Here is a 12,759-nt window from a genome sequence, read left to right as displayed (position 1 = left end):
ATTTTTTATTTTCATTTTTTACATTTTCAAAATGACAAAAAAGGAAAAGGGCCCAAAGCAAAAGTTTGGGCACTCTGCATGGTTAGTACCTAGTAACACCCCCTTTGGCAAGTATCACAGCTTGTAAACACTTTTTGTAGCCAGCTAATAATCTCTCAGTTCTTACCTGGGGGATTTTCACACATTCGTCCTTGCAAAAGGCTTCCAGTTCTACAAGTTTCTTGGACTGTCTTGCATGCACTGCTCTTTTGAGATCTATCCACAGATTTTCAATGATGTTTAGGTCAGGGGATTGTGAGGGCCATGGCAAAACCTTCAGCTTGTGCCTCTTGAGGTATTCCATTGTAGATTTTGAGGTGTTTTGGATCATCGACTTATTGTAGGACCCATCCTCTTTTTAACTTCAACTTTTTTACAGATGGTGTGATGTTTGCTTCCAGAATTTGCTGGTATTTATTCAAATCCATACTTCCCTTGACCAATGAAATGCACCCTGTGCCACCGGCTGCAACACAACCCCAAAGCATGATTGATCCACACCCATGCTTCAGAGCTGAAGAGGTGTTCTTTTCCTGGAATTTGGCACCCTTTTTTCTCCAAACATACCTTTGCACATTGTGGCCAAAAAGTTCTATTTTGATTTCATCAGTCCACAGGACTTGCTTCCAAAATGCATCAGGTTTATTTAGATGTTCATTTGCAAACTTCAGACGCTGAATTTTGTGGCTAGGATGCAGGAACGGTTTTCTTCTGATGACTCTTCCATGAAGGTCATATTTGTTCAGGTGTCCCTGCATAGTAGAACAGTGCACCACCACTCCAGGGTCTGCTAAATCTTTCTGAAGGTCTTTTGCAGTCAAACAGGGGTTTTTATTTGCCTTTCTAGCAATCCAATGAGCAGTTCTTTCAGAAAGTTTTCTTCATCTTCCAGACCTCACCTTGATCTCCACTGTTTCTGTTAACTGCCATTTCTTGATAACATTACAATCTGAGGAAACAGCTACCTGAAAACACTTTGCTACGTTCTTGTAGCCTTCTTCTGCTTTGTGAGCATCAATTATTTTATTATTCAGAATGCAAGGGAGTTGCTTAGAGGAGCCCATGGCTGTTGATTTTAGGGACAAGTTTGAGGAGTCAGAGAATTTATACAGCTTTGAAATCTGCATCATCTGACCTTTCCTAACAAAAAATTTGAACAAGCCACAGCTCAATAAGCTAATTAAGGTCTGGAACCTTGGTAAAAGTTACCTGAGAACTCAAATGTATTGGGGTGCCCAAACTTTCGCATGGTGTTCCTTTTCTTTTTTCACTCTCCAATTGTACAAAACAAATATAATACAAATCTTGCAGAAAATGCTGAAAAGAAATGTGTCATCTTTACCTTTATGCCTTTTGTGAGCCGCTTGGCTATGTGGTGCAAGGACAACAATCTCTGCCTGAACGTGGAGAAGACGAAGGAGATTGTTGTGGACTTCAGGAGAGCACACACCCAGCATGCTCCACTAACTATCAACGGTGCTGCAGTGGAGAGGGTGAGCAGCACCAAGTTTCTGTGTGTGCACATCTCTGAAGACCTGTCCTGGAGCAACAACACCGCATCACTGGCCAAAAAAGCCCAACAGTGTCTGTACTTCCTCCGCAAACTGAGGAGAGCAACAGGGCTCTACGTTAACTTTGAGACATGGTTGCCCATTCGGGCAACCATTTGTAGAAATCTGGTTGCCCGAACTCAGAACATGGTTGCCCAAATATTGCATACTTTTTTCCTTTGAATATGCCACAAACACATATGCTTACAACACAATGTTCACTCGCATGCTCTACTAATGCCTCTTAAAAACTTATTTTGTTGATTTTCTTATCCTTCTTTGTGTTCCCTTGGTTTCTGGGTTCAATTATATCGTGTCTAACCACTTTTTGTGTAAACCACCATGAATGTGCATTGTGTTCTTTTGTGTGCTCATAATTCTATAATTCCACAATTACAATTTGCTCTCTGGTGATGGTACCATTTAAGTTTTCATTTCTACGCCATTTGAACAAAAGAATTGGTTTCAAATTTGCACATTCATGCCTGTCCCATCATTAAAGGTGAGGGAGGGAACTGAAAGGGAGGGAACGTATGATAATATATGATATCAATGCACACAAGATCAAAACAGATATCATCTGGATCCGTTGGAATTTTCATGGAGAGATTTATGAATTATATTATGTCTGGAAATTTTATACCTTTATTCAGATCATGTTTCAACCACAAAAAAGTCATCATACATATCATGAAATGCACTTTTTCTGATCAAATGGCATGTTCTGTTGTAATTGTTGTAACTGTTGCTTTCAATCACAAAAAAAGTCATCATACATCATATCATCATCATCATTTTATTTTATTTCTTATTCTATTTTTAGTATTTTATTTTAGTTGGTTTTATTTTATTTATTTATTTGTTTGTTTGTTGTTGTATCTGGTATGTGTAACTGACTGCCAGTGTTTCTTTAAGGAATCCTTCCTAAATGTGGCACAGCCTTTCACTAGGGATGAGCCGCTATGAGCCAGGGCAGGGTACTTCAGGCAAATCAGTTTCCCTTGGTCAGCAGTGTCATTATTATTATTCCTATCAGCATGATCAGTATCAGTTGAATGGCTGGTACTAGCTCTGGGCTCATTTGATTCAACATCCAAATTGGGATCATCTTTGGAGAGTTTGCTGGGTGGCCCAGGTTCACTCTCAGGTTTGACCAACTTCAATCCAGGAAACTCTGAATACCAGCTGGGAATAACAGTTCTTTGCCTTTTCACCTCATACAGTTTCTTTGAATCCACTGATGAGCTTGACTGAGTTTTCTTTTTCTTCTCTTCCTTGTCTTTGTGTATTTTAAAACCAAATTTCTCCAAACCAGACATAATGCCAAAGTTTGTGACTTTAATGTTTATTTTATTATTTTATTTATTATTCAACCTTCTCAGACGCTGTCTGTATCAACAAGCATTGACACTAGCGCCCCGTGCGAGTAATGCAGTAATTAGTCATGTAGTGAAGGACATACCAATAGAACACTGAATATGCACTACGTGATAATTATTAGCAATGGGAAACTGCATTGCGGGCGGCACGGTGGTGTAGTGGTTAGCACTGTCGCCTCACAGCAAGAAGGTCCTGGGTTCGAGCCCCGGGGCCGGCGAGGGCCTTTCTGTGCGGAGTTTGCATGTTCTCCCCGTGTCCGCGTGGGTTTCCTCCGGGTGCTCCGGTTTCCCCCACAGTCCAAAGACATGCAGGTTAGGTTAACTGGTGACTCTAAATTGACCGTAGGTGTGAATGTGAGTGTGAATGGTTGTCTGTGTCTATGTGTCAGCCCTGTGATGACCTGGCGACTTGTCCAGGGTGTACCCCGCCTTTCGCCCGTAGTCAGCTGGGATAGGCTCCAGCTTGCCTGCGACCCTGTAGAAGGATAAAGTGGCTAGAGATAATGAGATGAGATGAGAAACTGCATTGCGAGCCCGCGATGTGCAAATGTGAATTCCGCTAGTTGTTGAACATCCCATAATGATAATATGGACGCGGTCTTTCCAAGTCAAACAATCGCAAATCGTGATGGAATTTCATCATAATTTGAATGAATAAACATCGTTTTTCACGCAAGTTGACATATTTGGGTAGTTGCCCGATCGGGCAAGCATTTGTGAGAGTCTGGTTGTCCGAATCTATTGAATGGTTGCTCCGGGCAATCAGGCTACTGTTAATGTCGAGCTCTGAGCAAGAGCCCTGGCCCCCATCATGCACACATTCTACAGAGGCACCATCGAGAACATCCTGACCAGCTGCATCACCGTGTGGTACGGCACCTGCACCGTGTTCTGCTGCAAGACTCTGCAGCGCATGGTGAGAGCAGCTGAGAGGATCATTCGTGTCTCTCTCCCTTCTCTTATGGAAATCTATAACTCCCGCCTCACCCGCAAAGCCCACCCATCTCACAGCTTCTTCAGCCTGCTGCTGTCGGGGAGGAGACTGCGGAGTCTCCGGGCTAAAACCAGCAGGCTCAAGGACAGTTTCTTTCACCAGGCGGTCAGGAGGCCCAACTCCCTCCCTGTTCTGCCCCTCGTCCCCCCTCTGCCCCCTGCCACAGATTCTGCCTGCACACCCCCCTGACCCCCCTTCAGCATCTGACATCATGTCACTCTCACAGTTCCCACCCCCCAACACACACACATACTCTCAACATTCATTCGCACACTGAACTCAGGGACTGCATATTTCACTTTACCTCGCTCATTTGCACTATTCCGCACTACCTCACCTTAACAGCTATTAGTTTATTGTTTATACTGGTTATTTCATGTTTACCTGATATACCTCAAGTGCCCTTGACTGTTTATTTTTCGTCCTTTTGCTCATATATATATATATATATATATATATATATATATATATATATATATATATATATAAAATGTGCATGTGTGTGTGTATGAGTGTTTAGTCTATGTCTATTTCTTATCTAGAGTGTTCATACTGTTTATATTGTTAATTTCAATTATTCTATTTTTTTTTTATTGGATTGCCTGTTTGCACCGTGGGTCAGAGAGGACTGAAATTTCATCTGTGCTGTATGTCGAGCATGTATAGCATATTTGACAATAAAGTTGACTTGACTTGAGGTGATCAGTTCATCTTCTGCTCACTTAAAGGTCCCATGGCATGAAATTTTCACTTTCTGAGGTTTTTTTAACGTTAAAATGAGTTCCTCTGACCTTCTTAAGTCACCCCAGTGGCTAGAAATTTCATAATGTGTAAACCAAACTATGCCCAACATTTGAGAATGGCGCGTCAAAATGGCGCGTTGATAAACTCTTCCCTTTACTACGTCAGCAAGGGAGATGATCCCCACGCCCCCCCTCTGGATTCCCACCCACTGTATGAATTGCCCGCCCAGTTGTAGTGAGGAGACCATAGAGGACACAACATGGCATCACCTAAGCGAGCGAAACATGGAAATTGCGCTGTACATGGATGTGACAACACAGAAAAGAGTCTGTTTTTACTGCCGACGGGAGAACCCCTGAAGACGCAGTGGCTTAATTTTATTTACTTCAATAATACGCCGTCGAGTCTACCTAAGACAGTGTATGTTTGTCGGAAGCATTTTCCTGAGGAATGTTTCCACAACTTGGGACAGTATAGGGCAGGTTTTGCACATCAACTGTCACTGAAGCCTGGGTCCGTACCAAGCATCCCTGCCGCATCAGCAACAAACAGCGAACAAGTACATGTATAACTGTTAAGTCGTTTTGCCGTGTTTTAAAATCGGTGCGTTAGCCTTGCAATGGCTACATTAGCTGTGCAGCTAACCGCTTCCTGCAGTTAGCCAGGTACTCTGCGCTACAAAACCAAAAAGCATGCAGCATGCTCTGTTATAATAGCCAATCAAAACAGTTTTTACAAAGACACCCACATTTTTTTAAGTCACTCGTTCATTTTATTTGTTTGTTCAGTAAAAACCCAAACATTTGTTGAATTTATTTTATTTCCTCGCGTTGCACCTTAATGACATCAGCGCGCGGTATTTTTCCCTTCGCGGTTTGTTCCTTCTCTCTCGCCATAGTAAAACACCCACATCCGCTTGTTCTGACCCACTGGAGGTAGCATCACAGTTCTGTTAGCCAATCAGAGGTAACACGTTTACATGTCATGAATATTAATGACAAGACCCACCCCCACCCTCTACCCTTCCCCGCCTCCATGCTTCTCATTAGCAAAACAACGCACTGGGAAAAGCGCTGAAATGGGGCTTTCTCCCAGGAGGCTATATCTACGTGCCGAGGGTTCATTTCGAGAAAGGCTGCGGATATAACATCCGGAAACCTCCACGAGCCCGTTTAAAGCATCAACAAACCACCATGCCATGGGTCCTTTAACTATTCACAGTAACAGACATTTTCAGTAAGGGTGCCCAAACTTTTGCATGCCACTGTATGCTTGGAAAAAGTTTGGTACAAAGTTCAATGGATTATATGATAATGGTCAGTTCTATATTTAGGATAATATACGCTGCCTGTTGAAAGCTTTTCAACACCAAGGGGGATGAATACTTTTGCAAGACACTGTACTTGAACTGGAGAATAAATGTCATGTCTCTGTCTAATCATCTTTTAAACAGATTGGTAAGCCACCAGTTGACACATTTATGAAGTTTTCACACTTGAGTGGGGCTCAAAATTGCAGGGTTTTTTTTTTTCCTCGTGTGCGTGTTTGTATGTTTTAAGATCAGTTGTAGAATGTCTTTGTATCACGGTTCCTCTTTTAAGATAAATATATGAAAATGTTACCAATGCCACAAAACCATTTACAAACACAACTGTAACACACTCTCTTTGTAAAGCTCTCTTTGTGGCTGTGCGAAGTTTCTGCAGCTCACAGATTTTAATTTTTTTTTAATTAGTTGTTCCCAATTGACATTTTCCCCAGTTCTGCTCTTTAACACCATGTCCTTTGTGCAAAATAATGTGCTAAATTAAACTCTTGAGAGCAGAACGTGCAAAAGCGGAACAGAGGCAAAGACAGAACATTTCGACGAGACATCCGGTCTGTCTCAGTATTTGAAACGTTTTTGGAAACCCTCTTACTGATCATTAATTCTGATAAAACAGTGACTGGGGAAAAGTGTGTGTGTATATATATATATATATATATATATATATATATATATATATATATATATATATATATAAATAAAAGTCTATGATATCTAGAACATGTCCAGCCTTTAATATATAAATATGAGTCATATACACTTCTCTATAGGAGTTCTTATCTGAAATTAATCATCACATGTGACTAATCACAGAGCTTTATCATAAAACACTCTTCATGTCAAACCTCTCAGCACAGTTGTCCTGGCAGCGGAAGGCAGTCATCTTTTTGTAGTCGAAGAAGGAGATGCCTCTGAGCGCCCTCTTGTGGGTGTTGTCTACATAGCAGCCGATGTACTTTGCTTGAGGTTGAAAAAAATTGAGAGAGAGAGAGAGAGAGAGAGAGAAATAAGAAATGTTTTATTCCTGGACACTGCAACTGTCGTTACATAATTGTTATGAACATCTCCTTACAGAAAACTTCATCAGCACAACAAGTTTATCAATTGATTTTACATGGAGCTTTCACTTGTGTTCCGATAACATATTCAAACAAGTGCATTAATGTGAATAGAAATATAAAATATTAAGTGATTATGTCCAGATGCTCATCTATATATATATATATATATATATATATATATATATATATATATATATATATATATATATATATATAAAATGAATGAATGATCAGTGATTACAGCTACAGCTCTAAAAGCCCAAATGTCTCCAGCCAGTCATACAGTTTACAAAAAAAACAAAAAAACAATCTCAATAGACATTTACTCCGATCCTCTTATACAATCATCCATCTGTGCCATCTCCATTACACTTTAATGCCTTTTCTAATAGCTGGCGAAGAAGGCGGCTGGATTTTATTTTACAAGCATTAATCCATAAGCATTTTGATAATTACAGGAGTGGCCCAGGATCCCATGCTGCAACATAATCACATTGCCGAGATTGGTAATCTGCTTTATATTTGGTTTTGCTTGGATTTGAGCCGCAAAGTGTCTGCTGTTAGAGGGAAATAAGAGGTGGCCTTTATCGCAATTGAACAAGGTTAGTGCTGGAAAATACCAGCAAGGATGAATGAACCCTGGTGAAAAATAAATGTGCTAAGTGTACTAAAATTTAGCATACTTTTGTGTACTTGAAGCCACACTAATCATCAATACACTTCAAGTGTGTTTATGATTAGTTAACTTGAGGCATGCTATTTTGGAACAACTAATTTTGTACTTAATATATTTTAATTGTAATTAAATTGTAGAAAAGTGCAACTTGAAGTGTATTTAGTGTACTTTTATGTGCTAAAGTGGAACAACTTAAAGTATATTTTGTATACTTTAAGTATATGACTTTTATATGTACTAATATAAGCTTAATTAGTACTTTGTTTGTATTATAAGTTAGCCTGGCAAGCCAGACTAAATGTGAATATTTAGTCTGGCCTCGATCCGTAGACATTTCCGACGGAGGTGGGTAGGGACAACCCGCTGTCTTTCAAACTGTCTCTGTGCGTATAGGCCAACGCTCTGACCAATCAGCGCAACAGTGACTGTGACGTAGTCAGAGCGACAGAAAGCAGTGGGGGAGACCTTGAAATAAATAATTTTTCAAAATGCGTATTAATTAATAAACAGGTTCTAGATATCATACATGTCAACCTTTGGTCAATCAAACCTGTATAACCAACCTCCAAAATCCGTATAAGATGCAAATTAAAATAATTTACCTAAAATTTGAATGATAATTAACAATGATATATCCAAGTTACTTTTTATTCAATATTAATAACAATAAACCTTCAGAATGAATACAAAGCTCCAATGTTTGAAAAAAACACAAAGTGTTATCAGCGTAGTTACGAAGGAAATACTTCGTTATTTGGAGACAGGTTTCACCGAGCGGCTATTATGCGCGAGACTTCATATTAGCCACAAAGTCAGAAAAATCTGTTCGTAAAATTACGTTATAATGACCAAATACAATGAAAAGTATTTTTCCAGTCTCACCTGTGAAAGGTAATCCCATGTGATCTCGTTTGGACGGTAAACCTGTTGGTACAGTTAAACGCAGCGCATGAATGAGGCATCTTTATTCTCAGAATCGCCACTTTGCCACATCCAATTTGGTGGCGAGGATGACGTATGATTCTACGCAGAAGGCGGCGTCTATGTTTATATGTCTATGACTTCCGGGTTGGCAGGATTCTCGCAATGCGGTGTGCGCATGATCAAAAGTGGAACGAAGTCTCGCTACCACAAGATAACGCGCGATTTCATAAGACTCTTTACTGGCTGTCGCGGGAATTGATTATAGCTCTAAATAAATATTGAAGTTTTTTTTAAAGAATCCGTATAACTTTATTTATACGCCCGTATACTACGTTTATTGAATCAAATCCGTATAAAATACGGACATTCCGTATAGGTTGACATGTATGAAATATTAAGAAGTTTGGAGATAATGACCACAAGTTTGGAGTCTGTACCACATACTTAACATACACTTATTTTTTCCAAGTGTTTTTCAAGGGTTTGCTTAAACTGTTTTTGAGAGTTTTTATTTAGTGGTGTTTGGTGAAATAATTTCCCTTAAATTTAAAATAACGGGAAAATAAGAAACAACCAAAAAGTAATGTTTCAAAGCTGTTTATTAATTCTTCGTACTGCACAAACTAGCCCCATCCTTTTGGCTATGAGCGGAGCCAGCTGGTAGATCAGACTTTTGCCATAGCCGATTGGCAAAACAGCGAAAACATCCTTCTTGAAAAGGAATGAGCGGAGAGCCTCTTCCTGCTCATGTTTCAACGAAAACTCCAAGTCTAATTCTTCTAAAACTGATTCCAAAGCGGAGTCAAACGCGCGCTGTTCACTAGCGGTAGCCATCTTTCCTGCTGTGCTTTCTCCAGTGTCGCGCAGCTTTGTCGTCACTCCTGCAAAAGCCCGCCCAAAGAATCCAAACAAAAACCTTGCGTTGTGATTGGCGGGCACAAATTGAAACGTAGCGATTTTCTATGCTATGGAAAGTCCGCACTATAATGACAGGCGTACTAACACCTTCTGCGCGCTTCGGCAGCGCATTGATACGGAGCTCAGATATCAATGCGCTGCCGAAGCACGCAGAAGGTGTTAGTACCCCTGTCATTATAGTGCGGACTTTCCATAGCATAGAAAATCGCTACGTTTCAATTTGTGTAACTAAACTTGTTTCATATCACTGGTCATATAAACCTATGTAAACAGGAAAAACGCAGAAGAGTTTGGTCGCATCTAACTACAGCCCCAAAAAATACCATTGGCCATGCTCAGCCTAGCTACATTGCTAACAGGAGTGACAGCGCGTCTGACTGCGTCTGACTGACTGGGAGGTCGCGCAAAGCTCGGAGAGGTACGGAGCAGCTCGTCTCAATTCAGATAAGAGCATATTTCATTATGGAAGTACGGTGGACTGTTCCTTTAACGTCTGTCAATATTCCTTCTTCTGGTTCTCAGGTTACACTGATCAAAAGGTCATGAGTTCAAATACCAGCACTGCCAAGCTCACGCTTGAGCCCACTACCCTCTCTGCACCATGGCTGCCATATCTTTCTAATAAGCAGAAGTATTTGAAGAACAGAATCTCATAATCAACACTAGGCAAGGCAAGGCAAGTTTATTTATATAGCACATTTCATACACAATGGCAGTTCAATGTGCTTTACAGAAGTAAAAACAAAAACAGTAAACAACAGAGAAATAAAATTACATAAAATAATTTTATTTTTATTCTAAAACAATTAATTAAAAGAATTAAAAGAAAATAATAAGAATTAAACAATAGTAGAAATAAAATAATAAAATGCCAAAAAGAAAAAGGAGAAAAAGAAAAAGAAATCAGCAGAATAAAATAGAATAAAGTTAAAGTAAATTTAAAACATGCAGAGAAAGTAAAGATTATAAAAAATGTAAAAATATTATTAATTATTTAACAGAAAGCATCTGAAAACAGCTTGGTCTTTAACCTAGATTTGAAGCTGCCAACAGCAGGAGCATTTTTAATGTCCTCTGGCAGTTGGTTCCATAGCTGTACTGCATAGTAGCTAAAAGCTGCTTCACCACACTTTGTTTTAACAACTGGTTTTAATAGTAAATTTTGCTGCTGCGATCTGGTAGATCTGATTGGGTTAGGCCGCTGCAACATATTAGAGAGGTAATTGGGCCCTGTACCATTTAGAGATTTGTACACCAGCAGCAATGCTTTAAAGTCAATTCTGTAGCTTACTGGAAGCCAGTGAAGGGACCTTAGAATTGGAGTAATGTGCTCTGTTCTTTTTGTTCGTGTGAGAACCTTCGCCGCTGCATTTTGAACCAGCTGAAGTCGTTTGATGATCTTTTTTGGCAAGCCTGTGAAAAGGCCATTGCAGTAATCAACCCTACTAGAGATGAAGGCATGTATTAGTTTTTCCAGATCATTTTTTGACATAAGTCCTCTTAGTTTGGAAATGTTTTTTAGGTGATAAAACGCCGTTTTAGTGATTGCTTTCATGTGACTGTCAAAGTTTAGCTCGCTGTCAATGAAAACACCAAGATTTTTAACCATTTCTTTAGTTTTAATCCCTTTTGTGTCAAGAATAGTGGTAATCCTGAGTCTTTCATCTTTTTTTCCAAATAGAATTACTTCTGTTTTATCTGTGTTCAGCTGAAGAAAATTTTGTGACATCCAGCTAACACTATGTGACTTACAGGACCAAGAATTCAACAATATGTGGCAATAAAGGCTGCATATCTCTAGTGTTGTAGTCAAGACCAACTAAACTGAGACCAAGTCATGACCAAGACCAAGGCAGGGCGAGACCGAGTCAAGACCAGGACCAGACCAGTGGGTGTGAGGGGGCGGGGAGGAGTGACAGCCATTAACAGTAACAAAAATTTCGAATTAGCAATGAGTCACGTTATTGGTTGCATTTGAAGCTTTATATCCAATCACAGTAACGATGTGAAGAAATAAATCAGACAATGCATCGGCAGTTTAGTGAAATCCCCACAGCTGTGGTCTTGCCCGGTCTTGAAATAAAATCCAGAGTACTTTCTGTCTGAGACTGAGACAAGACCGAGTAAAAATGTGGTGGATTCCGAGACGAGACCACGAGCTTCAAAAAGTGGTCTTGAGACTGGTCTCGAAACTAAGGCAGGTCTCAAGTACTACAACACTATCTATCTCGAGGTGGAAGTATAGCCAGCTTAGCAAATAATTCACTTTAATAATAAGGAGTCATTTAGTAGGCATATCAGATGCTCGCTGGCAGTGCTGTGAAAATTGTGCATGCAGATGCTCACCTAAGTTTCCAAATCTCTCATTGCTTAACTCTTGAATATTTTCTATCATGAATAATATAATTAAAAAGCTTATAATCTCTGCTTTCCAAAAGAAATTTCTCTGGTTAAGATCTGTTCAGTACTTTGGGAGTAATGGCAGGTTGAAGTTGGTACAACAGAGTAAAAACTCTGCTGGCGGGACGTCGGGAAACTGCCAGTGCTTTTTGGGTCACGGGAAAGCGCTCAGGCTCTCTCTCTTCTGATCGGTTTCTGACTGGATTACTCGTGAATATCAATCAGATAACTTTTATAGGGATGTTCTCTCGCTCTCGTTGTTTCTGATGAAGTATTCAACAAAATTTTCCATCTGCTAGCTTTGATGTTATGATTCATGGGAGACTTTGAAGTGAGTTTTCAGAGCTTTACCTACTTTTTTTTCAAATCAAACTGACTAATGTAAATAAATAACCATTTTAGAATACAGTGGGCGGCGGCATGGTGGTGTAGTGGTTAGCGCTGTCGCCTCACAGCAAGAAGGTCCGGGTTCGAGCCCCGTGGCCGGCAAGGGCCTTTCTGTGCAGAGTTTGCATGTTCTCCCCATGTCCGCGTGGGTTTCCTCTGGGTGCTCCGGTTTCCCCCACAGTCCAAAGACATGCAGGTTAGGTTAACTGGTGACTCTAAATTGACCGTAGGTGTGAATGTGAGTGTGAATGGTTGTCTGTGTCTATGTGTCAGCCCTGTGATGACCTGGCGACTTGTCCAGGGTGTACCCCGCCTTTCGCCTGTAGTCAGCTGGGATAGGCTCCAGCTTGCCTGCGACCC

The 12,759-nt window shown here is 40.3% G+C and overlaps 1 protein-coding gene across 5 annotated transcripts in view; it reads right to left on the bottom strand.

Moving 5' to 3' along the window:
• The window catches only part of wscd2 (WSC domain containing 2), a 243,045-nt gene that overhangs the window by 94,211 nt on the left and 136,075 nt on the right, over positions 1-12,759 (bottom strand). For all 5 annotated transcript variants that reach the window (XM_060906763.1, XM_060906761.1, XM_060906764.1 and 2 more), the window contains one exon: positions 6,879-6,993. In XM_060906763.1, the coding sequence (XP_060762746.1) occupies positions 6,879-6,993 (115 nt within the window). The remainder of the gene's footprint in view (positions 1-6,878; positions 6,994-12,759) is intronic.

Source organism: Neoarius graeffei, chromosome 24 (genome assembly GCF_027579695.1).
Source record: "Neoarius graeffei isolate fNeoGra1 chromosome 24, fNeoGra1.pri, whole genome shotgun sequence".
NCBI classification, from domain to species: domain Eukaryota; kingdom Metazoa; phylum Chordata; class Actinopteri; order Siluriformes; family Ariidae; genus Neoarius; species Neoarius graeffei.
Note: the sequence above shows the minus strand (reverse complement) of the source record. Positions and strands in the feature narration are given on the sequence as shown.